The 26,770-nt window shown below is 38.2% G+C and overlaps 2 protein-coding genes across 8 annotated transcripts in view; one reads left to right on the forward strand and one right to left on the reverse strand.

The window, feature by feature from the left end:
* LOC108590293 (uncharacterized) overlaps positions 1–26,770 on the reverse strand; it is a 249,681-nt gene that overhangs the window by 138,755 nt on the left and 84,156 nt on the right. The gene's annotated exons all lie outside the window — the stretch shown is intronic.
* IL33 (interleukin 33) overlaps positions 1–26,770 on the forward strand; it is a 49,362-nt gene that overhangs the window by 22,256 nt on the left and 336 nt on the right. For 2 of the 6 annotated variants that reach the window (XM_002742918.7, XM_017973505.4), the window contains exons 2-8: positions 816–917; positions 16,999–17,124; positions 17,663–17,788; positions 19,332–19,457; positions 20,018–20,068; positions 20,929–21,020; positions 22,408–24,399. In XM_002742918.7, coding sequence (XP_002742964.1) covers positions 827–917; positions 16,999–17,124; positions 17,663–17,788; positions 19,332–19,457; positions 20,018–20,068; positions 20,929–21,020; positions 22,408–22,608 — 813 coding nt within the window. In that variant the 5' untranslated portion in view covers positions 816–826 and the 3' untranslated portion in view covers positions 22,609–24,399. Of the gene's footprint in view, positions 1–815; positions 918–16,998; positions 17,125–17,662; positions 17,789–19,331; positions 19,458–20,017; positions 20,069–20,928; positions 21,021–21,168; positions 24,400–26,770 lie in introns of those variants that run through there. The other 4 variants (XM_017973508.4, XM_008996708.5, XM_008996700.5 and 1 more) reach the window with 4 other exon arrangements.

Below are 26,770 nucleotides of genomic sequence, written 5' to 3' on the forward strand. Positions count from 1 at the left end.
ACATGCATGAAGCCATCATTTCCTATAACAATGTCTTCTTTCGGAATATCTTTTGACAGATCTGCCTGAGGCTGCTTTACAATTAACATTTTTTTATAAGTAAAAGGAATACAATCTACAATAATTATACAAAGTACACTATAGCAAATTTTAAACCAGTAACATAGTCATTTGTTATCAAGTATTATACATGACACATGATTGTATGTGCTATACTTTTATATAACTGGCAGTGCAGTGGGTTTCTTTACACCACCATCACAACATGCAAGTAATGAATTTTTCTAGGATGTTATGATGGCTACAACACCACTAGGTGATAAGAATTTATCAGCTCCATTATAATCTTGTGAGACCACCATTATATATGCAGCCTATTGACCAAAGCCTCATTATGCAGTGCAGAGTACCATATCCTAGCATGAATGCATAGTTTGAATACTATGTTGGGCTGGGCCCTGTGGCTCATGCCTGTAATCCCAGCACTTTGGGAAGCCAAGGTGGGTAGATCACGAGGTCATGAGATGGAGACCAGCCTGGCTAACACGGTGAAACCCTGTTTCTACTAAAAAATTGCTTGAACCCAGGAGGCGGAGGTTGCAGTGAGCCGAGATTGCACCACTGCACCCCAGCCTCAGCCACAGAGTGAGGCCCCAATCGAAAAAAAAAAAGAATGCTATGTTTAAACTTTACTGAAATAATTATTTCCTCTATATGGTTATTATGTTACCAATTTGGTACTGAGCTAGCCACAGTTGTTTCTGTTTGTTTTCAAGTTGAGGCAAATAAACTCATGTTATATCTTAATCCAACAGAAGCCTGAAAAATGAAGCCTAAAATGAAGTATTCAACCAACAGAATTTCCACAGCCAAGCAGAAGAACACAGCAAGCAAAGCCCTGTGTTTCAAACTGGCAAGTAAGGACTTAAGTATCTCTGAATGTTTTACACACTATTTTTATCTGTTATCAAATCTTTACTATTCCAATGTTTATAATGCTATCTTATCAAAATCTACTAAGAATACAAGAACTGATATCAAAAGGAATGGCACATAAGGGTATAAAACAGCAGACTGGCTTTAAATAGACCATATATAACCAATTTGGCATATTTAACACATCACAGAGTAGAAAGAGCTGAGATAATCTGAACTATGAATAGTGATAAACTTGATTATAGCCTTTTATAACAACCATTTCTTGTTTCACATACCTCCTGCCACCAAATCCCCAAAACCCTTCCCTAATAAACTAGCAAAATTTTAAGCAGATCCACTTTCATTCAACAAATATTCATTAAGACCTTTGGTGGTATCAGGCATATGGTCTTGACTTGCGACTACTGATGAAGAGAGTAACAAGTGAAGATATTTGACTAATCATCTCAGTCCATCTGTGTTGCCATAAAAATATACCCAAGGCTGGGTAATTTAACCCTTTTCCCATTTAGAAAAAAAAAGGCAAAGCTTGCTGCCAGTGCTTATTTTGATTTTACATAAATATCTCTTTGAGGCCAAAGCAAATGTGATTTGCAGTGCAGAAATAGAATATAAAAACTGTTCTTGGAGTTGTTTCTAAACAGAACTACCATCAGCATTGTCTATTTTGGAAAAAAAAATCAGATTCATTAAATGAAATTTCAGCTAACAACTGTTAAAGAACTGTTCAAAAATGTTAACATCACAAGTAGGAATGCTACATTTTCTAGGATTTGACATTTTCAGCAATCAAAAATTACTGTATTTTATAAATGAAAATAACCACTACTACTAAAAGCAGAGTGCTATAAATAGAAAGATGTCTTTTGTTTCCAAAGTTGATATACTAGAGAGATGTAAAAATAATAATAAAATTGAGATCTTTCATGGCAAAGTTGTTTTAGAGTAAACACCGCAGTTGTAAGCGCTGCCAGCAATTATTCTCTGGGCAAATGGGAAAAGGCAAAAGAGGGTTTATTTGACTTACAGTTCTGCAGGCTGTACAAGAAGCATGGTGCTAGCATCTGCTTCCCATGAGGGCTTTAGGCTGCTTCCGCTCATGATGGAAAGGGAATGGAAACCAGTATGTGCAGAGGTCATATAGGGAGAGAACAGAAGCAAGAGAAAAAGGAGAGGAGGGACCAATAGTTTTTCAACAATCAGTCATCTTGCAAACTAAGAGTGAGAATTCACTATTGTGAGAATGGCACCAAGCTGTTCATGAGGGATCCACCCTACGATCCAAATACTTCCCACTAGGCCCCACCTCCAACATTGGGGATCATATTTCAACAAGAGGAGACTTGGTGGGACCAAACCAACCAAAGCCAAACCATAGAAATAAAAGCAGAATCAACAAATAGTGCTCAAGTCTATCTAGCTGCAAACTCAGAGTTTGTAATAAGAAGGAAGGTAAATAAAGTCAGGTGGCAGCTATAGCTCTGAGATTAAAGGACTGTTTAACTTTTTGATCCTTAAAATTGTCTGTCCTAGGAAGGAAGTATGCAAATTTATTCATTTATTTTTACTTTTTTTCTTTTGAGACAGTCTCACTTTGTCTCCTAGGGTAAAGTACAGTGGTGCAATCTCAGCTCACTGAAACCTCTGCCTTCCAGGTTCAAGTGATTTTCTTGCCTCAGCCTCCCAAGTAGCTGGAATCACAGGCACACACCACCATGCCTGGCTAATTTTTTGTATTTTTGGTCAAGATGGGGTTTTACCATGTTGGCCAGGCTGGTCTTCAACTCCTGACCTCAAGTGATCCACCCACCTCAGCCTCCCAAAGTTCTGGGATTACAGGCATGAGCCACTGCACCTGGCAGGAAGCATTCAATTTTAGAATCATGTTTTTCACATGGGAGCAGTAACACAAAATAAAGTAAACAGAGTCCTGGCAGACGGGAAAGAAAATGGAGGATAAGGAATGATGGTGGGAGGAACTGGCATATCCTTGTCTTTCATGCTCCTTTCCATTTCTCTGTACATCTTTAAGGCTAGAATAGAAAGCAGTGTTAATATCATTTCTGTCTCATTCTGTCTTCCCTGAGGCTCTGGCCCACCTACACTGTTCTTTGGTGACCAGAGAAAGCACTAATTTGACTATGGTTTCTGAAAAACCAGGAAATCACAGCTAAACTAATCCTTTTATTTGTAGCTGAGTCAAAATGCTCTGTAGAAACAGTGACTCAGTGACTTTACATCCCTAAATTGCCTCTCAATAAAGAATGCATTTTCTTTGTATCTCAGGAAATGCCAGCTCTTTATAGACACTGGAATGAAAGTGGGCTAGAGTTTATGCCAGAGTTGGTGGCATTGATACAAAAGTTTAAAATGTAACCCCTACTTTAAGGGAACAATGGTCCTAACTACTTATCTATACCATTTAGAGCACAGTGACAAAAATAATCTCCACATCACATTTTTTTATTATACTTTTAAGTTCTGGGGTACATGTGCAGAACGTTCAGGTTTGTTACATAGGTATACATGTGCCATGGTGGTTTGCTGCATCCATCCCCCCGACATCTACATTAGATATTTCTCCTCATGCTGTCCCTCCCCAATCCCCCTACCTCTCCCCTAGCTCCCCACCCCACAACAGTCCCCTGCTCTCTCCCCCCTAGCTCCCCACCCCACAAAAGGCCCCTGGTGTGCACATCACATTATTTTAATTGTCCCTTAGCAGATCTTTCTTTCCAACAATATTGGCTCAGTTTAATATTGTACTCCCCTCTTATTTGCAGGGAATATGTACCAAGACACCCAACAGATGCCTGAAACTGTGGATAGTACTGAACCCTATATATACTATGATTTTTCCTACAGATACATAACTATGATAATGTTTAATTTATAAGTTAGGCCCAGGAAGAGATTAACAGTAACAACTAATAAAAAAGTAGAGCAATTAGAACAATGTGCTGTAATGAAAGTAACGTGAATGTCTGCGCTTTCTCTCTCAAAATTTCTTACTGTATTTTACTGTGGGTAACTGAAATCACAGAAAGCAAACCCACAGAAGGGGGCAGAGGAGATAGAGCTACTGCACTAAAACTGTCATTATTTAAACAATCCTGGTGAAAAATTTGACAGATATCTCTGGGGTATATGACAGGTGTAAACCGCTTCTCAACTCAGAATGCAAGATATGTCATATCTTGTTTTTCTAAATAAGCTTCTGCTCTAAGATCCCAAGAAACAAGGCAAGAAAGCACATTTAATTCCTTCTCTTATCTTGAGCTACCAGGATCTAACACAAGACACAGTTCACAATGCAACAAAACATAGTAGCCAACCACTGCAGGTATCCCCACAGTCAGTCCCACATGAGTGTGGTCACCCCCAGGGCATTTTGCTTCTAATGCCAACAGGGTGCAGGACTTCTTGACCTGAAGGAAAACTTCTCTCACAACACTTCCCAGTTTCCAGGAAGCTACTTCCCAGGGTCAGAGTTTTCTCTTCTCCTACTTTCTCTCCCCTACATCCGTCAACACTTTCTCTTCCCTAAAAATTCAGCCACCTTCACTCATGGATCAAGCCAGAGGTCACAACATGGGACCCTTGAGACAGATCCATCAAGCAAGAGTATTTTATTAGGGCTTACTAGTGTTATTGATGTTCCTAATTGAGTCAATTTTCTTAAAATTAGTTTATTTTTAATGAAAATCTAAATGTATATAGTTTCTCTCAAAAAACCCAAAGATCTAGAAACACTGGGTCCATATCTTGCACGGCAATAGTTGGCTAGAACTGAGTAGGGATCAACTCCTTTAGTGTGAGTCTACCCATAGAAGATCTTCTGTTATACTAAAGGAGACTTGACTTTATCCTGTAGACAGTGGGGAATCACTGAAAATGTTGAACTGAGGAATGATAAAATATTTTTACTTTACAGAGATCACATTGGTGAAGTGTGATGATAGTAGTGTGATGACAAAGTGAGGAGGCAAGAGTAGAAACAGAAACTGATTAGAGGTCTACCACATTCATCCAGGGTACTAATGATGAAGGCATGACTTAAGACAACAGAATAGAGAGGACGGACTAGATTTCAGATATATTCAGAAGGTGAAATCAGTAAGACTTAATGACAGATTGAATAAATTGTAAAAATGGAAAGAAGGAAAAATGAATGATTCTCAGCTTTTTTATTTAAGAATTGGGTAGATAATAATAGAGAGTTATATTATTTTTCAAGATAGGTAATTCAGGAGAAATATATTGGGGTAGAAAAAAATAAAGAAATTTTTTATTATAAGTACTGCTATGGTTTGAATATCCCCTCCGAAACTCATGTTGAAATTTGCCATTGTGATGGTATTAAGAGGTATAAATCAGCTTTAAGAGGTGATTAGATTATAAGGGCTCTGCCCTCATGAATGGATTAATGCCATTGTAGTGGGAGTGGGTTAGTTATTGCAAGATTGGGTTTCTGATAAAATTGATGAAGTTCAGTCACCATCCTTTCTTTGTCTCATGTGACATCTCTTACCATGTGATGACACAACAAGAAGGCCCTCATCAGATGCAGCCCCTCAATCTTGGATTTCCCAATCTCCAGAACCAGAAACCAAATAAAACTCTTTTCTTTATAAATTACCTAGTCCATGATATTCTGTTTTGGCAACAGAAAATAGACTAAGACCAGTATATTTTAATTTTAGGTAGCTATAGGTCACCCAGATAGAGATGTCCAGAACTCAGAAAGATATACACAGAAAGAGATAGCGGTGCTTTAAGGCAGCTGGGTCAAAATGCCTTGTGGAGAAAGAACAACTGATAGAAAGCTCAGGAAAAAGACCAAAGGTAGAGTTACAGTTTGGGGAATCATCAGCCTCTAAAAAGGTGATCAAAGTCATTGGAGCAAGCATGATTGCCCAGGAAGAAAGTTTAGAGTGACAGAAGAAGAGAAAGACAAAACCCTGAGGTACACCAACATTTATGAGCAGACAGAAGAATAACAAAGAGACAAGGTGCACTAGTCAGAGAGAAACAAGAAGAACCTAGGGAAACTGGTGACATGGCATAAGGAAAGAGGGATTCAAAGAAAGAAGTAGTCCTGAGAGCCCAATGCCACAGACAGGTTAAGGGTAGTAAGCAGTAAGAAGAGACCTTGGTAAAATCCATGCTTGGGGAAGAAATGAAACATGGAGTGATTCACCTCTGTGATTTCTATCAGCCATAGTCTGGTTCTCTGAGTGGCAGAATTATGGAAAGATTTCCAGGCCCCTTCCCATTTACTCAGCAGAAATCCCTGAGGGATTCGTGCTGCTGTTATGATGAAATTAGCTATGAGAATTTTCTTAAAATTTGTACTAAGTCATTGCCCTGAGGGAGCAGGCAGGATAGAGACATAGAAAGTGGTAGCAGCCCTTATATACATTTGAGCTGGCTCTTTGACCCTAGTGGAATGCTCTCTCCTGCTGAGTCCACATGCCCATGCCACCTTTGCATTTTCCTCTCCAGAAGACAACCCTCACACTTTCAGCTGCCCAGAACACCAAAGCATATGTTCTTCAAAATTCTGATGCAAAGTGTTTTCAGTACTTCAAATGTAGTAACCCCCATCCTTGAACAATACCCAGTGCTTGTCCTACTAAATGCTATCCCCCACACCTATACCTTTAACTCTCTTCTTATCTCCTAAAGGCTTTTATATCCTCAGTACTTCCTCAATATTGTGATCCTCACTTTTAACTACCCAAGACTGATATCCTGTTCCCCACAGAGTCCACATTCAGTATAAGACATGCCTATCATGTTCCCATGTGATGCTGACTACAATATAAAGAATATAAGGAGTAAGCATGCTTTCAGTTATCATCTTATGACTCTTAGCTCTGAAAAGACAATGTGGTATAGTTGCTATGGTTTGAATGTTTCCACCAAAATACATGTTAAAATTTAATCACTATTGTAACAGTGTTTAGAGGTCAGATCTTTAAGATGTAATTAGGTCATGAGAACTCTATCATCATGAACAGATTACTGCTGTTATCATGGGAATGGTTTGGTTATCAAGAGACTAGGCTTGTTATAAAAGTGAGTTCACCGGATTTCCTCTCTGTCTCTCATACTCAATGCTGCCTTCCACCATCAGATTATCCTCACCAGATGCCAGCATAATATTCATGGATTTGCCTGCCTCTAGAAGTGTAAAAAATAAATTTCTCTCTTTTTATTCATTTTTTAGAGACAGGGTTGCACTCTGTCACCTAGGCTGGAGTGCAGTGCCTGATGATAGCTCACTACGGCCTCAAACTCCCAGGCTCAAGCAATCCTTTGATCTCAGCCTCCCAAGTTGTTGAGACTATAGGAGCAGGTCACCATATCCAGCTATTTAAAAAAAAACAACAACACTTTTTGTAGGGACAGAGTCTTAATTTTTTTGTTGCCCACGCTAGTCTTGAACACCTGGTCTCAAGCAATCTTCTCGCCTCAGCCTCCCAAAGTGCTGGGATTACAGGTGTCAGCACGCCACCTGGTCAATACATTTCTTTACTTTAGAAATTACCAAGTCTGTGATATTCTGTGATAGTAGTAGAAAACAAATTAACAATACTCGATAAAGTATTGTGTTAAGTTACTTGCCAGGAGAACAAGTACAATGCTGGCTCTGGCACTAGTTTTCTTTGTGAAATATCTTTGTAAGTGTAAAAGCACTACAGTATAAATGCAAAATACCACAGTTGATATTTCAGAACTGTGAATCAATGGTAGAGTTCCAGAGTGTACGTAAATATAATTAAGTGGTCTTCCCTTGTTAAATCAGTTGGAGATAGTTAAAGGTACCTACTCATCTGAATTGGAAGCAAGATGTGGATAATTCAAAATAATAGCTAATAAAAGTTTTCCACTTATCTTTAAAAAGCATTATTTTCAGAAGGCAAGTCTTCTGAAGAATTTTTTGTTTAACATTTCCTTTTTCTTTTTTTTCTTTTTTATTGCATTTTAGGTTTTGGGGTACATGTGCAGAACGTGCATAATAGTTGCATAGGTACACACATGGCAGTGTGTTTTGCTGCCTTCCTGCCCATCACCCACTTTTGGCATTTCTCCCCAGGCTATCCCTCCCCAGCTCCCCCCTCCCCGCGGTCCCTTCCCATTCCCCCTAATCGACCCTGATGTGTAGTACTCCCTTCCCTGTGTCCATGTGTTCTCATTTTTCCTCACCCGCCTATGAATGAGAATATGTGGTATTTCATTTTCTGTTCTTGTGTCAGTTTGCTGAGAATGATGTTCTCCAGTTTCATCCATGTCCTTACAAAGGACACGAACTCATCGTTTTTGATTGCTGCATAGTATCCCATGGTGTATATGTGCCACATTTTCCCAGTCCAGTCTATCATCAATGGGCATTTGGGTTGGTTCCGGGTCTTTGCTATTTTAAACAGTGCTGCAGTGAACATTCGTGTGCATGTGTCCTTATAGTAGAACAATTTATAGTCCTTTGGATATATACCCAGTAATGGGATTGCTGGGTCAAATGGAATTTCTATTTCTAAGGCCTTGAGGAATCGCCACACTGTCTTCCACAATGGCTGAACTAACTTACACTCCCACCAACAGTGTAAAAGTGTTCCTATTTTTCCACATCCTCTCCAGCATCTGTTGTCTCCAGATTTTTAATGATTGCCATTCTAACTGGCGTGAGATGGTATCTCAGTGTGGTTCTGATTTGCATCTCTCTAATGACCCGTGATGATAAGCATTTTTTCATATGATTGTTGGCCTCATGTATGTCTTCTTTTGTAAAGTGTCTGTTCATATCCTTTGCCCATTTTTGAATGGGCTTGTTTGGTTTTTTCTTGTAAATCTGTTTGAGTTCTTTGTAAATTCTGGATATCAGCCCTTTGTCAGATGGGTAAACTGCAAACATTTTTTCCCATTCTGTTGGTTGCCGATTCACTCTAGTGACTGTTTCTTTTGCCGTGCAGAAGCTGGGGAGTTTGATTAGGTCCCATTTGTTTATTTTGGCTTTTGTTGCCAATGCTTTTGGTGTTTTGGTCATGAAGTCCTTGCCTACACCTATGTCCTGAATGGTTTTGCCTAGATTTTCTTCTAGGGTTTTTATGGTGCCAGGTCTTATGTTTAAGTCTTTAATCCATCTGGAGTTAATTTTAGTGTAAGGTGTCAGGAAGGGGTCCAGTTTCTGCTTTCTGCACATGGCTAGCCAGTTTTTCCAACACCATTTGTTAAACAGAGAATCCTTTCCCCATTGCTTGTTTTTGTCAGGTTTATCAAAGATTGTATGGTTGTAGATATGTTGTGTTGCCTCCGATGTCTGTGTTCTGTTCCATTGGTCTATATCTCTGTTTTGGTACTAGTACCATGCTGTTTTGATTACTGTAGCCTTGTAGTATAGTTTGAAGTCTGGTGGTGTGATGCCTCCTGCTGCGCTCTTTTTGCTTAGAATTGACTTGGCTATGTGGGCTCTCTTTTGGTTCCATATGAAGTTCATGGTGGATTTTTCCAGTTCTGTGAAGAAAGTCAATGGTAGCTTGATGGGGATAGCATTGATTCTGTAAATTACTTTGGGCAGTATAGCCATTTTCACGATACTGATTATTCCTAACCATGAACATAGAATGTTTCTCCATCTGTTTGTGTCCTCTCTTATTTCGTTGAGCAGTGGTTTGTAGTTTTCCTTGAAGAGGTCCCTTACGTTCTTTGTAAGTTGTATTCCTAGGTATTTTATTCTCTTTGTAGCAATTGTGAATGGCAGTTCGTTCTTTTTTTTTTTTTTCTTATTTTTTTATTGCATTTTAGGTTTTGGGGTACATGTGCAGAGCATGCAATACGGTTGCATAGGTACACACATGGCAGTGTGTTGTGTTTGCTTTCACCCCTTCACCCACATTTGGCGTTTCTCCCCAGGCTATCCCTCCCCACCTCCCCCTCCCACTGACCCTCCCCTTTTCCCCCCAATAGACTCCAGTGTTTAGTACTCCCCTTTCTGTGTCCATGTGTTCTCATTTTTCATCACCCGCCTATGAGTGAGAATATGCGGTGTTTCATTTTCTGTTCTTGTGTCAGTTTGCTGAGAATGATGTTCTCCAGATTCATCCATGTCCCTACAAACGACACAAACTCATCATTTCTGATTGCTGCATAATATTCCATGGTGTATATGTGCCACATTTTCCCAATCCAGTCTATCATCAATGGGCATTTGGGTTGATTCCAGGTCTTTGCTATTGTAAACAGTGCTGCAATAAACATTCTTTTGCATGTGTCCTTATAGTAGAATGATTTATAGTCCTTTGGGTATATACCCCGTAATGGGATTGCTGGGTCAAATGGAATTTCTATTTCTAAGGCCTTGAGGAATCGCCACACTGTCTTCCACAATGGTTGGACTAATTTACACTCCCACCAACAGTGTAAAAGTGTTCCTATTTCTCCACATCCTCTCCAGCATCTGTTGTCTCCAGATTTTTTAATGATTGCCATTCTAACTGGCGTGAGATGGTATCTCAATGTGGTTTTGATTTGCATCTCTCTGATGACCAGTGACGATGAGCATTTTTTCATATGATTGTTGGCCTCATATATGTCTTCTTTCATAAAGGGTCGGTTCATATCCTTTGCCCACTTTTGAATGGGCTTGTTTGTTTTTTTCTTGTAAATCTGTTTGAGTTCTTTGTAAATTCTGGATATCAGCCCTTTGTCAGATGGGTAAACTGCAAACATTTTTTCCCATTCTGTTGGTTGCCGATTCACTCTAGTGACTGTTTCTTTTGCCGTGCAGAAGCTGTGGAGTTTGATTAGGTCCCATTTGTCTATTTTGGCTTTTGTTGCCAATGCTTTTGGTGTTTTGTTCATGAAGTCCTTGCCTAATCCTATGTCCTGGATAGTTTTGCCTAGATTTTCTTCTAGGGTTTTTATGGTGCCAGGTCTTATGTTTAAGTCTTTAATCCATCTGGAGTTAATTTTAGTGTAAGGTGTCAGGAAGGGGTCCAGTTTCTGCTTTCTGCACATGGCTAGCCAGTTTTCCCAACACCATTTGTTAAATAGGGAATCCTTTCCCCATTGCTTTTGTCAGGTTTATCAAAGATTGTATGGTTGTAGATATGTTGTGTTGCCTCTGGTGCCTCTGTTTTGTTCCATTGGTCTATATCTCTGTTTTGGTACCAGTACCATGCTGTTTTGATTACTGTAGCCTTGTAGTATAGTTTGAAATCTGGTAGTGTGATGCCCCCCGCTGTGTTCTTTTTGATTAGAATTGAATTGACTATGCGGGCTCTCTTTTGGTTCCATATGAAGTTCATGGTGGTTTTTTCCAGTTCTGTGAAGAAAGTCAATGGTAGCTTGATGGGGATAGCATTGATTCTGTAAATTACTTTGGGCAGTATAACCATTTTCACGATGTTAATTCTTCCTAACCATGAACATGGAATGTTTCTCCATCTGTTTGTGTCCTCTCTGATTTCATTGAGCAGTGGCTTGTAGTTCTCCTTGAAGAGGTCTCTTACGTTCCTTGTGAGTTGTATTCCAAGGTATTTTATTCTCTTTGTAGCAATTGTGAATGGCAGTTCGTTCTTGATTTGGCTCTCTTTAAGTCTGTTATTGTTGTAGAGGAAGGCTTGTGATTTTTGCACATTGATTTTATATCCTGAGACTTTGCTGAAGTTGCTTATCAGTTTTTGGGCTGAGGCAATGGGGTCTTCTAGATATACTATCATGTCGTCTGCAAATAGAGACAATTTGGCTTCCTCCTTTCCTATTTGAATACCCTTTATTTCTTTTTCTTGCCTGATTGCTCTGGCTAGAACTTCCAGTACTATATTGAATAGGAGTGGTGAGAGAGGGCATCCTTGTCTAGTGCCAGATTTCAAAGGGAATGCTTCCAGTTTTTGTCCATTCAGTATGATATTGGCTGTTGGTTCGTCGTAAATTGCTTTTATTACTTTGAGATATGTTCCATCGATACCGAGTTTATCGAGGGTTTTTAGCATAAAAGGCTGTTGAATTTTGTCAAATGCCTTCTCTGCATCAATTGAGATAATCATGTGGTTTTTGTTTTTGGTTCTGTTTATGTGGTGAATTATGTTTATAGACTTGCATATGTTGAACCAGCCTTGCATCCCTGGGATGAATCCTACTTGATCATGATGGATAAGTTTTTTGATGTGCTGTTGCAGTCGGTTTGCCAGTATTTTATTGAAGATTTTTGCATCTATGTTCATCATGGATATTGGCCTGAAGTTTTCTTTTCTTGTTGGGTCTCTGCCGGGTTTTGGTATCAGGATGATGTTGGTCTCATAAAATCATTTGGGAAGGATTCCCTCTTTTTGGATTATTTGGAATAGTTTCAGAAGGAATGGTACCAGCTCCTCTTTGTGTGTCTGATAGAATTCGGCTGTGAACCCATCTGGACCTGGGCTTTTCTTGTGTGGTAGGCTCTTAATTGCTGCCTCTACTTCTGACCTTGTTGTTGGTCTGTTCATAGTTTCGGCTTCCTCCTGGTTTAGACTTGGGAGGACACAGATGTCCAGGAATTTATCCATTTCTTCTAGGTTTACTAGTTTATGTGCATAGAGTTGTTTGTAGTATTCTCTGATGATGGATTGTATTTCTGTGGAAACTGTGATGATTTCCCCTTTATCGTTTTTTATTGCATCTATTTGGTTGTTCTCTCTTTTCTTTTTTATCAGTCTGGCTAGTGGTCTATTTTGTTGATCTTTTCAAAAAACCAGCTCTTGGATTTATTGATTTTTTTGAAGGTTTTTTTGTGTCTTTGTTGCCTTCAGTTCTGCTCTGATCTTAGTTATTTCTTGTCTTCTGCTAGGTTTTGAGTTTTTTTTAATCTTGCTCCTCTAGCTCTTTCAATTTTGATGATAGGGTGTCAATTTTGGATCTCTCCACTCTTCTCATGTGGGCACTTATTGCCATATATTTTCCTCTAGAGACTGCTTTAAATGTGTCCTAGAGATTCTGGTATGTTTTGTCTTCATTTTCGTTGGTTTCAAAGAACTTCTTTATTTCTGCCTTCATTTCGTTGTTTATCCAATCAACATTCAAGAGCCAGTTGTTCAGTTTCCATGAAGCTGTGCGGTTCTGGGTTGGTTTCTGAATTCTGAGTTCTAACTTCATTGCACTATGGTCTGAGAGACTACTTGTTATGATTTCAGTTGTTTTGCATTTGCTGAGGATTGGGTTGCTTCCTAATATGTGGTCAATTTTAGAGTAGGTGTGATGTGGTGCTGAGAAGAATGTATATTCTGTGGATTTGGGGTGGAGAGTTCTGTAAATGTCTATCAGGTTTGCTTGTTCCAGGTCTGAGTTCAAGCCCTGAATATCCTTGTTAATTTTCTGTCTGGTTGATCTGTCTAATATTGACAGTGGAGTGTTAACGTCTCCCATTATTGTGTGGGAGTCTAAGTCTCTTTGTAAGTTGTTAAGAACTTGCCTTACATATGTGGGTGCTCCTGTATTGGGTCCATATATATTTAGGATCGTTAGCTCTTCTTGTTGTATCGATCCTTTTACCATTATGTAATGACCTTCTTTGTCTCTTTTGATCTTTGTTGCTTTAAAGTCTATTTTATCAGAGATGAAAATTGCAACTCCTGCTGTTTTTTGCTCTCCATTTGCTTGGTAAATCTTCCTCCATCCCTTTATTTTGAGCCTTTGTGTATCCTTGCATGTGAGATGGGTTTCCTGGATACAGCACACTGATGGGTTTTGGATTTTTATCCAATTTGCCAGTTTGTGTCTTTTGATTGGTGCATTTAGCCTGTTTACATTTAGGGTTAATATTGTTATGTGTGAATTTGATACTGTCATTTTGATGCTAGCTGGCTGTTTTGCCCGTTAGTTGATACAGATTCTTCTTTTTGTTGATGCTCTTTAGCATTTGGTATGTTTTTAGAATGGCTGGTACTGGTTGTTCCTTTCTATGTATAGTGCCTCTTTCAGGAGCTCTTGTAAAGCAGGCCTGGTGGTGACAAAATCTCTGAGTACTTGCTTGTTCGCAAAGGATTTTACTTTTCCTTCACTTATGAAGCTCAGTTTGGCTGGATATGAGATTCTGGGTTGAAAGTTCTTTTCTTTAAGGATGTTGAATATTGGCCCCCATTCTCTTCTGGCTTGTAGGGTTTCTGCTGAGAGATCTGCTGTGAGTCTGATGGGTTTCCCTTTGTAGATGACTCGACCTTTCTCTCTGGCTGCTCTTAGTATTTTCTCCTTTATTTCAACCCCGGTGAATCTGACAATTATGTGCCTTGGGGTTGATTTTCTTGTGGAATGTCTTTGTGGTGTTCTCTGTATTTCCTGGACATGAATATTGGCCTCCCTTGCTAGGTTGGGGAAATTTTCCTGGATAATATCCTGAAGAGTATTTTCCAGCTTGGATTCATTCTCTTTGTCACATTCTGGTACACCTATCAAATGCAGGTTAGGTCTCTTCATGTAGTCCCACATTTCCTGGAGACTTTGTTCATTCCTTTTTGCACTTTTTTCTCTAATCTTGGTTTCTTGTTTACTTTCATTGAGTTGATCTTCAACTTCTGATATTCTTTCTTCTGCTTGGTCAATTCGGCTGTTGAAACTTGTGCATGCTTCACGAAGCTCTCGTGTTGTGTTTTTCAGCTCCTTCAATTCATTCATATTCCTCTCTAAGTTGTCCATTCTTGTTATCATTTCTTCGAATATTTTTTCAAATCTTTTTCAAAGTTCTTAGTTTCTTTGCATTGATTTAGAACATGTTCTTTTAGCTCAAAGAAATTTCTCATTATCCACCTTCTGAAGTCTTGATTCTGTCATTTCGTCACACTCATTCTCCGTCCAGCTTTGTTCCCTTGCTGGTGAGGAGTTTTGGTCCTTTGTAGGAGGCAAGGTGTTTTGGTTTCAGGTGTTTTCCTTCTTTTTGCGCTGGTTTCTTCCCATCTTTGTGGATTTATCCACCTGTCGTCTGAGTAGTTGCTGGCTTTTCGATTGGGTCCCTGAGTGTTCGCCCAGATTGTTGATGCTGAAGTATTTCTATTACTTAGTTTTCCTTTTAACAGTCTAGCCCCTCTGCTGTATGACTGCTGAGGTCCACTCCAGTCCCTGCTGCTGTGGGCTCTGCCCTGCTGCTGTGGGCTCCGCCCTTCTATCCTGGGCTCCACCCTGTTGGCTCTGCTCTGCTGTTCTGGGCTCCGCCCTGTTGGTGGAGTCTCTCTGTTGCCTTGGCAACAGCAGGCTGTGTCAGCAATAGGTGTGTACCTCAGTAGGGGCGGAATGCCTCGGTAGTGGCGGATGCCCCTCCCCCATGGAGCTGCACCATCCTGTATTCAGCTGTGCCCACAGCGAAACTCTCAACCCCGAGTGTTTTGAATCGCCGTTTTGTTTGTCCCTGTGGGGGTGGGACCTGCCGAGCCTGATCACCTGGCTCCCTGCCTCAGAGCCCTTTCTCCCTCTTTTTTTTTTTTTAAGTTGAACGGATGACTCTCTCCCAGGTGTTTTAGTCGCCTGCTGGTAGGGCACCGGGATCTGTGTGATTTCCCGTGCAGGGGCCCACTGCACCAGCTCAAATGTCGCTTCCCAGGAATCTCCTTGTCTGGCTCACTGTCCAAGTCCCGTTTAATCAGATGGATATAATCTGCCCTCTCAAATCTCAGATTGCTGGTTTAACAGGGCACCCATATCAGCACGTTTTGTGCGGGGTGCAGCTGCGCTGCAGCGCTGGCTGAAACCACCAGCACAAGCCGAGAGGGCTGCGATGGCTTCCTATGACTCTCCTACACCTGGGAACTTCCCCGTTCTGTGGGCAACAAAGATCCATCTGGAAATGCGGCTAGGACTCACCCTCTGTGCCTTCAATGAGAGCTGCAATCCCGAGTTGTTCCTACCATGCCATCTTGGAAAACTCCTCCGAGAATTTTTTTTTAATTCATAAAATGGATCCCAAAGTCATGAATAATTAATTAATTTTCTGAATTACTGTGACTAATTAAAATTTGACTTCATTGTATAATTGCTTGATAATTCATTTACTACATAATGTTAAAAATTGAGATCCTATGACTCATGTGTTACAATTTTCTTTTCTAACTGATTCTGAAAGGCTTTTTATGATTTTCCAGGTAGCAAATTTAATTTGCTTTTTGAGACTTAGATTTTCCTTTAGCAAAATGAAACAATTACTGAATAATAACTTTTTTACTTTGACTAATTTGAATTTGCATTTTGTTAGTCCCTCAAATTGTAGTGTAGCATTTTCTTAGATGGTGTTAAGTGGATGGTAATGGAAAGAACAGGCTTGACTTTAGACACACTTCAGTCACAACTTCTCACCAGCCCTGTAATCTTGGGCAAGTGTCATGACTCCTGAGAGCCTCAGATTATCATCTGTAAAATTGGTACAATAATGCCTATCTTGTAACATTATGATGAAGAATTTCTGGGTAAAATTATTAGCACAGTGTTTGGCCTACTATAGACACCTAGTAAATGGTAGTTATTTTATTACTAATAACCTTTGTAGACTTCAGCCATCCCTCCAAAATTAAGCGTATTCTAGATAAGGAGAAGAGATTGCACGTTTTGTATGAGTAAAAGATCCCCCTCAATTAGGCAAAGATTGATATATGTTGGATATAGGTTCACACTCCCTCATATGCAATTCTGAAAATCAAAATTTTTTTCTAAAGACCTAAAGTTTTTTATAACTTATTTGGCAGCAAAATACGACCTAAACTCATTTCTCAGTTAACTCCTGATGTGAACTAACATGAGGTCTTTATTTCACTTTGTATAAATTTTCCTATGTTTCAATATAAAATTAATTAATCTTGATTGTGGGATTAAAAAAAATTAATCTCCCTTCTGGGATGCTATGTATATATAGTTATATGTCCTACATTATAATCCTAAAAATCTAAAAAAACTCAAAATTTTGAAACACAGCTGGCCCCAAGGGTTTCTGGTAAGATACTGTGAACCTGTACTTGCTTTCTTGGTCTGCTACACTCAGGGTTTGTAAAAGGATAAAGATGAATGTAATGAAACAGTCTCACAAGTTTTTCAATTGTTTAGAATCCCAACAGAAGGCCAAAGAAGTTTGCCATGTGTACTTTATGAAGCTCCGCTCTGGCCTTACAATAAAAAAGGAGGCCTCTTACTTTAGGAGAGAAACCACCAAAAGACCTTCACTAAAAACAGGTAAGAGGAACTGTAATTCTCTGGCAATAATGATAGGTGTCTATTTGCCTTCACTTACCACATTTAAATATGCAATTATTTTTCCTCACTTCAAGGTTCTTTTTGGAAAATAGGATGATGAACTGCTTTTTAGCTATTTTTTAAAAGAGCATATAAAGAATTTTCAATAGCATGAGAGAAATGGTTATGTTATAATGTTAAGTGAAAACAGAAGATACAAAATTATGTGCAAATATGTTCACAATATTTTAAGGTTTTTTTTTTTAAATTTAAAGGAAGTAGGTTTAAGTGTTAATAGTGTTTGCCTTTTGGGTGTTGAGACTCTGGGTGACTAGTTTTCTTCCTCCTGATCTCTGACAAGTGTGCCCTACTGAGGTATAAGGGTACCAGGAGGTACTGATCCATTTGGACCATGAGATGGCCAAAGCCCTGCAGTCAATCACTACTCTCAGCAAGCAGCCTTAACTGGGAATCTTCAAAGGGATGTTTGTGCAAAGTGGGGACTGATAGTCCACCCCTAACCCCATCTGTTCTGCAGGTAGAAAGCACAAAGAACATCTGGTATTCACTGCCTGTCAACAGCAATCTACCATGAAGTGCTTTACCTTTGATATATCAGCAGTCCAGAAATATACTAAAGCACTTCATGCTGCAAGTATCCCAGGTATGACTGGTTACAGAGGTGATGTGGGAGTGAGGAGGGAGATATGACACAGGACCCTGGAAAGTGCTACTCCAGGTAGCAGTCCCAAATCTATGTCTTTAGCATGTTCCAGAAACTTTTGTCCATTTGCAACTGATGTGTCCATCTAACAAGGCAAGGCAGCTGATCTAATAATGTACAGGCATTCTCTAGTTAGCACTCCATCATTATTGTGAAATGGTTGCTATGGATTGGAATCTCATAGACATTAGTTTTGGTAAAAATATATTATTCTTTGGGAACAAAACACATTTCCCCCGCCCCCCAAATTTCAACAGTTTGACCATGAAAGAAAGGAACTATTATATTTTTAAATATAATTCTAATGCTTTATACATTTTAGGTAGTAGTTCAGATGGTTTTAAATTTTATCACTTTCTTATACAAGGTCCCAAGTTGATGTGACTATTAAGAAGTGAAGAGATCATCATTTAAAAAAAAAACTTGGCCAGGTGTGGTGGCTCATGCCTGTAATCCCAGCACTTTGGGAGGCTGAGGCAGGCAGATCACCTGAGGTCAGGAGTCTGACACCAGCCTGGCCAACATAGCAAAACCTTGTATCTACTAAAAATACAAAAATTAGCCAGTCATGGTGGTGTGCACCTGTAATCCCAGCTACTTGTGAGTCTGAGGACGAGAATGACTTGAACCCTGGAAAACATTGCCATGAGTGGAGATTATGCCTGGGCACCCTAGCCTGGGCAACAAGAGTGAGACTCCATCTCAGAAACAAACAGCAAAAAAAAAACTTTACCTGGAACTTACAGTTGCCATTTTAAGCATTATTCCTGCTATAAATGTCCTAAATTCCCAGAAGCAACACTTAAGTTTCTCATTAAGTATTTCTAAATCATTTACTTTAGAAGTTCATGTACAAATTCAGTATGTAACATTCCTCTTAATATTTTGTATCATATTTTTTTCCAGGCCCCATGTAGGTAGTCCCTAAATCTGCTCCAGTTTACTTCAGCAGGGTACAAAAATATTATCATTTTCTATATATATTTTGACACTTCTTAAAAGTTGGGAGCACTGCACTGTGTCCCTGTTATTTAGCCAGAGGAGAGAACAGCCTCATACCTGCATTCTCCAAGACTGTCAGAAACTTCTGGGTAACTCCATACTTAATAGATGAACATCTATTTATCCATGTCTATCAAAATACAGTCTATCTTTACCACAGTCCTCAGAACACGGGGTGTCATAAAGTGAAAATTTCCTCAGGCAATGTCTGTTACTTTCCATCATCTTTTTCCCACCAAACCCTCCCATAAGCACACTCATACGGCCTCCCAGGGCCTTTGTGCAGGAAACTAGTACCTTTAATCCCTTTCAAGGGGCACATCTCAGATTTTGAGCTATGTAAAGCTTCTGCAAAAGGCTTTCATCTACCCAACAGTGACATACAAAATACAACTCAAATTGCAAAGATGTTTTTTGAGCATTTTTTAAAAAGGTTGCCAAAATAATTGTGCCTGACAAGTTTTTGAATTCTTAACAACAGGTATTTCACCTATTACAGAATCTCTTACTTCCCTAAGCACATACAATGATCAATCCATTATTTTTGCTTTGGAGGATGAGAGTTATGAGATATATGTTGAAGACTTGAAAAAAGATGAAGAAAAAGGTAGAATAGTTTGTTTTTCTATAATGATATAATAATGACTAATAAAAGTGAAATATTTTAATAAAACTAAATCTACCAAACTTTAAACAATGGATTAAGTTAGATATGGCAAACTAACTTTTGTTAACTGTGTGCTAACTCTAATGCACTGGCAGTGGTTGCCTGAATCCACTTCTATGTTAAGAAGGATTCAGAAGCTTCGTCAGGTTCATCAGAGAAGAACGCTGACATTGAAATATGGTATCTATTGTGAAAGACAGAAAGAGGGACGACAGTATTCACTATCACTAAATTATCCACTAGATCTTTCTAGTTTTAATAATATCACCAAAGTACAACCTTTATGCCAATACTATGAAAAATATTTTAATAACAACTATACTGGAGAATTCATCAGAGCATATTCATGCATTTTTGAGATCTTTCTCAAAACCACATAAGTTTTGCTTTTATTGACATATAATAAAAGGGGAGGATTTTTCTTATGTTATATATGTGTTAGAACCAAAAACTTAATAAAATTGTATCTCACCAGAGGGATTTTATGCCTTCTCTTTCAGACAAAGTGTTACTGAGTTACTATGAGTCTCAATGCTCCTCAAATGAATCAGGTAATTTGGAGGGCTGGGTAGCTATAGTGCTTGAAATATTAAGTATGGGGTAAAGATAAATCCAAAATGCCCCATGGGAAAAGAAGATAGTCACAGAAGGTTATCTCCAACACAAGCTCATGATAAAACTTAGATTCTCAGAGGATGTATTCCCATCCATTTTATAGCTTAATCGTTAGGGTAAAGTTTTAGCTATGCTTAATAGAGATCCAAAACAAGAGTGGCTTATGCTAGAGAAAACTTTCTATCTGTCTTAACCAAGGCTGAAATGGGAGTTCTGCTCAACAAGCTGTCCAGGGACCATCTCCTTCTATCTTGTGGTTCTGCCAACATCTATCTACATGGTTCAAGAGTACTTAGGAATGTGACAATGCCCAGTTATCAGGACAGAGAAAACAGATGCATGCATTCTATTTCCCTTTAAGGGTACAACCTAGATATTGGACCTAACAGTTCCTCTCATCTCACATTGGACAGAACTCAGTTGTAATACTATACTTAGGCATAAGAAAGCAAGCTGGGGAATGTCCTATTACTATCCCAAAAGAGGAGTAAATATTGGGGGACACTATGAGTGGCTTTACATGCAAAAAGTAAAGCTGATGCCCAGAGAAGTACGCATTAGGGTCACAATTCTCCAATTAAAAAGCATATAAGAAAACTAATTTCTCTCTGGTTTATAAGTACTCTCTACTTATGAGTGACTCTTGAATTTGGGTTCAAATATTTCTAAGAGACCTGTTAGTGAATGAAGTAATTGTTATATAACATCTTAGACTCTTTTCCTGGGTATTAAATTCATTTAAATAAAGATGAGCTACAGTTCTTAATTTTATCATTTATAATTTCTTAATTATAAGGTGATGGTGTTGACGGTAAGATGTTAATGGTAGCCCTGAGTCCTATAAAAGACTTCTGGTTGCATGCCAACAACAAGGAGCACTCTGTGGAGGTAAATATACATATATGATTATGGAACTCTCATGAATGACTCTACCCATTTGTTTAGAATTGGGTGTTGGGGTATTTTGCAGAAGAAGTTTTTTTTTATCCTGTTGTACATAAAGCACAATCACTTACTACAAATGACTTGCTTCTAGGGTAAGGAAGGGAGGAAAGTGGCATGTATGGCTTTACTACTGAAAATCTGCTCTCCACCAGCAGTACAGCATCACCTGGGAGGTTGTTAGAAATACCGGATTCCAGGCCCCCCAGAAATAAATTGGATTCTGCATTTTAAGAAATCTTCAGGAAATTCATATGTGCCTTAAAGTTTGAGAAGCACTGTTATATAGAATGATCTCAAATCCTTTCTGTTTGGCTTTAGGAACTATTATGTTCCTCTAGGAAACATTTCTTTGTATAATATCGTTTTCTTAAACAAATACAAAAAAAAAATGTTCTGTTCTGAGCCTGCTTAAGAGAGGTCATAAGCATTTCCGTGTGCCAAGATTTATAAATAACCTAACATCTACATTCTGAACATAGGATTCATTGCATACTCTTCTTTAGTTAGTAAATGGCATTATTATATTGGTCATGATGTGTAATTATAACCATCTTGACAAACAAGCCAAAGGTAGAGGCATGGAAGAAAACAGAAGAGCATAATATAGAAGATAAATTATATAAATACACAAAATTATAAAGCTAACTAACACAGCCATGTAAGGCCTTATTAACGTAAATGGTGGATGGTAACCAGCATCTTCCTAACCAAAACATTCCTAAGCATATATAATCTAGTGTTTGGCATGTAAAACTACTCAATAAGAGGGCTACTTAGACTGAGCTCTATTATATAGCAAGCATTGTGCTAAATGTTTCTCAACTATTATTTTATTTAATACAGTAACTCTACAATGGAGTTGTTGTATTGCTCAAATGTTGCTGTGTAACAAATCATTCCAAAGCTTAGTGCCTCAAAATAATAATCATTTATATTTACTCATATGTCTGTAGGTATTTTGGGGATTGACTGATTTTAAAAACTGGCTAGACTTTAAAAATGAGGCTTGAGAGATAAAGCAACATGCCCAAGGTCTCAGAGATAGCATACATCAAATGAAGGGTACAAATCCAGAACTACTGCATCCAGATCCAGTCACCCCAATCCATACTGCCTCTCTATCAGCTGTCGGTGAATCAGATCAAATTCTGATTTGATCACCCCCACACCTCTACTCATTTCTCCCCTCTTCTCTCCACTACTGATTAAGCAAACTTGCTAGAAATATCAAGTCATAAATAAGTATTCCCCTTTAGTTTCCAATACAGACAGGTAAAGTTGACTCTGAACTTCCCATTCACATACGGATTGCTTTCTCTCGTTTCCTCAGCTCCATAAGTGTGAAAAACCACTGCCAGACCAAGCCTTCTTTATCCTTCATAATATGCCCTACAACTGTGTTTCATTTGAATGCAAGACTGATCCTGGAGTGTTTATAGGTGTAAAGGATAATCATCTTGCTCTGATTAAAGTAGACTGTTCTGAGAATTTGTGTAGTGAAAATATCTTGTTTAAGCTCTCTAAAAGTTAGTTGATGGAAACTTGTGGGTCTTGGCTTTGGTACCCAAATGCTACCACTGCAGAAGGGATGAAAGATAAAGAGGCAGGTGACACCTAAGGGAAATGAAGAGTGCTTAGCATGCTGTGGAATGTTTTCCTTATTATGTATAAAAATATTTTTTCTAATCCTTCTTTTTTAAATTTCCCCCTGTAAAACTGCATATTCAATACAAGTATCAGTATATTAAATAGGATATTGGTAAAGAAACTGTCAACATTCTAAAGAGATACAGTCTGAACTTTACTTTTTTTACTTTCAGTCCGGAAAGAACTTCACATTTAGAGCTAAGACCACTGAGGAGAGTAAGAGCCATAGTTCAAGTCTCTCTGTAGGCAGGGATCCATTTTAAAGACCTACTTAGAGAAATAATTTTCCCCAGTTTCAAACAGTAGGCTCAAACACTAGAGCTGCTAGTAAAAGGAAGACCAGATGCTTTATAGAATTATCATTTTTTCAACTGAAATAAAATACCCAGTTTTTTTGTAGATGTCTTAGGTAACACTCACATCAGCTCTCCTTTACTGTCAGGGGATATGGAACTTCAAAGGCCCACAGCCAAGGCAGGTAACATAAATGTGTGAAAAAGTAAAGATAATTGAAAAATTAAGAAAGATAAATCCAATATTTGTAAAGTGAATAACTTCATCTCTAATTAATTTTTTAAATTCTGATTTTTATTTATTGAGTTTACTTTAAGCAAGACATTCTTACATTAGGAAGCGAAGTAAATTTTAGTTCAGACATAAAATTTCATTTATTGGGAATACCTAACACACCAAAACTTAAAAAAAAAAAAAGTACTGAGCCACAACATGTTTTAGAGCATCCAGGTGCCATATAATCCAACTACCATGGTAAGGCCAGAAATCCTCTAACCTACCAGAGCCTAGATGAGACACTGAATTAACATTAAAATTTCAGTAACTCACTGTCCCTCATGTCCATGGCCTACCATCCCTTCTGACCCTGGCTCCCAGGGATCTATGTCTTTTAATATACTCACTGTCACATTGGGCAAAGTTGCTTCTAATCCTTGTTTCCCATGTGCACAAGTCTTTCTGTTGTCCAGCTTCCTGATAACCCTGCTATTTGTAGAATATTCATTTGACCTCTGTCTCTTTTCATTTCTTTTAACCACGTCCTTGATACATCTTTTGCACTCCCCGAACTTCATTTCTATATCACCTGACCTCTGGATGCTAAAACCTTTATTCTTCATTTGTTGCAGAATTTTAGATAAACCTATGAATGGCGATATTTTTTGTTAAACATCTTTGTCTTTTACTGTCAACAGAGCAATAAAATTTATACTCAACTATATAATAACATTTTAACTACTAAATGAATAGTTTTTGTTTATTTTAAAGTCTTAGCAATTTCTATTATAATTTTTCTTAGACTTAATACTTATGATAAATGACTAACATAGTAATAAAATATTTATGAAATATGACCTTTTCTGAAAGTATGTACTTTTACATTTCTAACTTATTGAGACCTATTAGATGTAAGAGCTGGTAGAATATAAAAGAGACTGAGAATTACTGTACACAGGCATTACAATTGTAAAACAATATATCTTTGCTTCATTGTTTTGTCAATAATTATTAGAAAAGAGATAAAAATAAAAGCAGAATATGTATCCCTTCTGAGAAACATTATTGATATGTGCCTCTGTATGACAAACATAAAATGATTATTAAATAGCCAAATATATCTACTACATTGTTTATATTCTTGAATAAACTATATTTTCCAAAAGTATGTGAGACTATAATGATTTTATCATACGATGACTCAATATTCTGAAATTCTTAAGTGAAAGTAAGCATACTCTAATCTACCAATGTTGGTATCCGGAGTAGGTCATTACCCGGTAATTTTGGTGATTCATAACTAAGTAATAGTTTGAAGAGAAGAGATTGTGTCTTTTTCACCTTTGTATAGTCAGTGCCCATCCTAGTGGGTGTTTAGTGACTTTTACTCAGGATCAAACAACCAACATGTACCTGCATCAGAACCTTGATCTGATAATTCTGATGCCTTATTAAAATAACTTTCAACTCAGCTCATTTGTTTTGTGTTTAATTTTCCTTTTCAAAAAAATAATTTCCACCATCATTATAGTCAGTGTAATTTGATTAAAATATTCAAATGTGTGTGTGGTGGCATTTTTGTCACTTACCTGCATGTGTTTTGATGATCCAAATGCACATTACTGGAAATAATTTATTCATTTCATTGTATCAGAAAGGATAACTTTGCCAAAACTTACTTTTTCCTCATTTTATTTATATTCTTTAGGTTTTATGTATTTACTGAATATCTTGAAATATTGTCAAGAAAATTTTATTTGAATGAGTAAAATGACTGAAAATTGGGAAAAAATAAGTTAAGACTTGAGATTCAGGGGTAATTGGGAAAGAAAATTGTCAATCTAATTTAAAAACAGCAGCTTGATTTAAATCTAAAACAATTTATTCATAATCTCTACTCTTGCAGAACAAAATAAGCCAAAACATAATTTCAATCTTTGTGCCTTGTGCTGAGAAATTTCATGATGGATGGACATCTTCAGCTGCAATCCCATTACTGGGTATATACTCAGAGGAATAGGAATACAAATTATTCTACCATGAACATACATGCATACAAATGCTCATTACAGTACTATTCACAATAGCAAAGACATGAAATCAACCTAAATGTCCATCAGAGACAGACTGGATAAAGAAAATGTGGTACTTATATACACTAGAACACTATGCGGTCATAAAAAAGAACGAGATCATGTCTTTTGTAGGAATATGGATGGAGCTGGAGGTCATTATGAACTTATGAATAAAAAGAAGGAAACAACAGACACTGGGGTCTACCTGAGGGTGGAGGGTGGGAGGAAGAAGTTGAACAGAAAAGATAACTACTGGGTACTGAGCTTAATTCCTGGGTGATGAAATAACCAGTACAACAAACTCCCATAACATGAGTTTACCTATGTAACAAACCTTTACATATACCCTCAAAACTAAAACAAAAGTTACAAAATAAATTAATTTAAAAAAAAAAGAAATCTTCAACTGCTGTACTCCAGTGGGGGTTGGAGTAGTAGGCTTGTCCCAAAACTCCTTCTCCCTTCAAGTATAAGCCTATACAGCCCTGAAATTTCATCTTCTAGCAGGCATACATCAGATAGGTGCCATACGTATGGGACTTTGCTAGGCACCATGACAGCACAAAAGAAACCTAAGCCATCCTCCTTGTTCACATGGAAATTAAAACATGTACCATATGTATTATAACTCCAACTCTGCAGTACAGTTATACAAAGGTGAGAAAGATTAGTGTGGGTTTGTCATCAGGGAAAGAAATAAAACTGAATTTTGCCTATCCCCATGCTCTAACACCCACTCTGATCTATTCTTATATCCATTCTCAATGACATGTTATGCAGGTTCTTCATGAAGGTCTTAAGTAAAAGGGGTAAATTCAGTTGTTTTAACCCCTTTAGTGGTCAGGATTGGGTATAAAGACTTAGGAATCTGAGAAAATAAATCAAAAAAAGAAAGTGAATGCAAGTTGGTAGAGAGAGAATCAATGAATTATTTCCTGCTGAAGTGCCAAGATGACTGTGATGGTTAATATTAGGTGTCGACTTGACTGGATTGAGGTATGCCTAGATGGCTGATAAAGCGTTGTTTCTGGGTATGTCTGTGAGAGTGTTGCCAAAGGAGACTGACATGTTTGTTTTTGAGACAGGTTCTCACTCTGTCACCTAGGCTGGAGTACATTTGAGCAATCTTGACTCACTGCAACCTCAGCCTCCCAGGTTCAAGTGATACTTCCATCTCAGCCTCCCAGGTAGCTGGAACTACAGGCGCATGCCACCACATCCACCTAATATTTGTAATTTTTTGTAGACCCAGGGTTTCACTATGTTGCCCAGGCTGGTCTCAAACTCCTGGGCTCAAGTGATTCACCTGCCTTGGCCTCCAAAAATGCTGAGATTACAGGCTGAGGCACCATGGCCTGCCAAGAATGACTTTTGAGTCAATGGACTGGGAAAGGAAGAACCACCCTCAGTGTGGGTGGGCACCATTCAATCAACTACCAGCACAACTAGAACAAAGTAGAA

Source organism: Callithrix jacchus, chromosome 1, assembly GCF_049354715.1.
Source record: "Callithrix jacchus isolate 240 chromosome 1, calJac240_pri, whole genome shotgun sequence".
In the NCBI taxonomy this organism is placed as follows: Eukaryota; Metazoa; Chordata; class Mammalia; order Primates; family Cebidae; genus Callithrix; species Callithrix jacchus.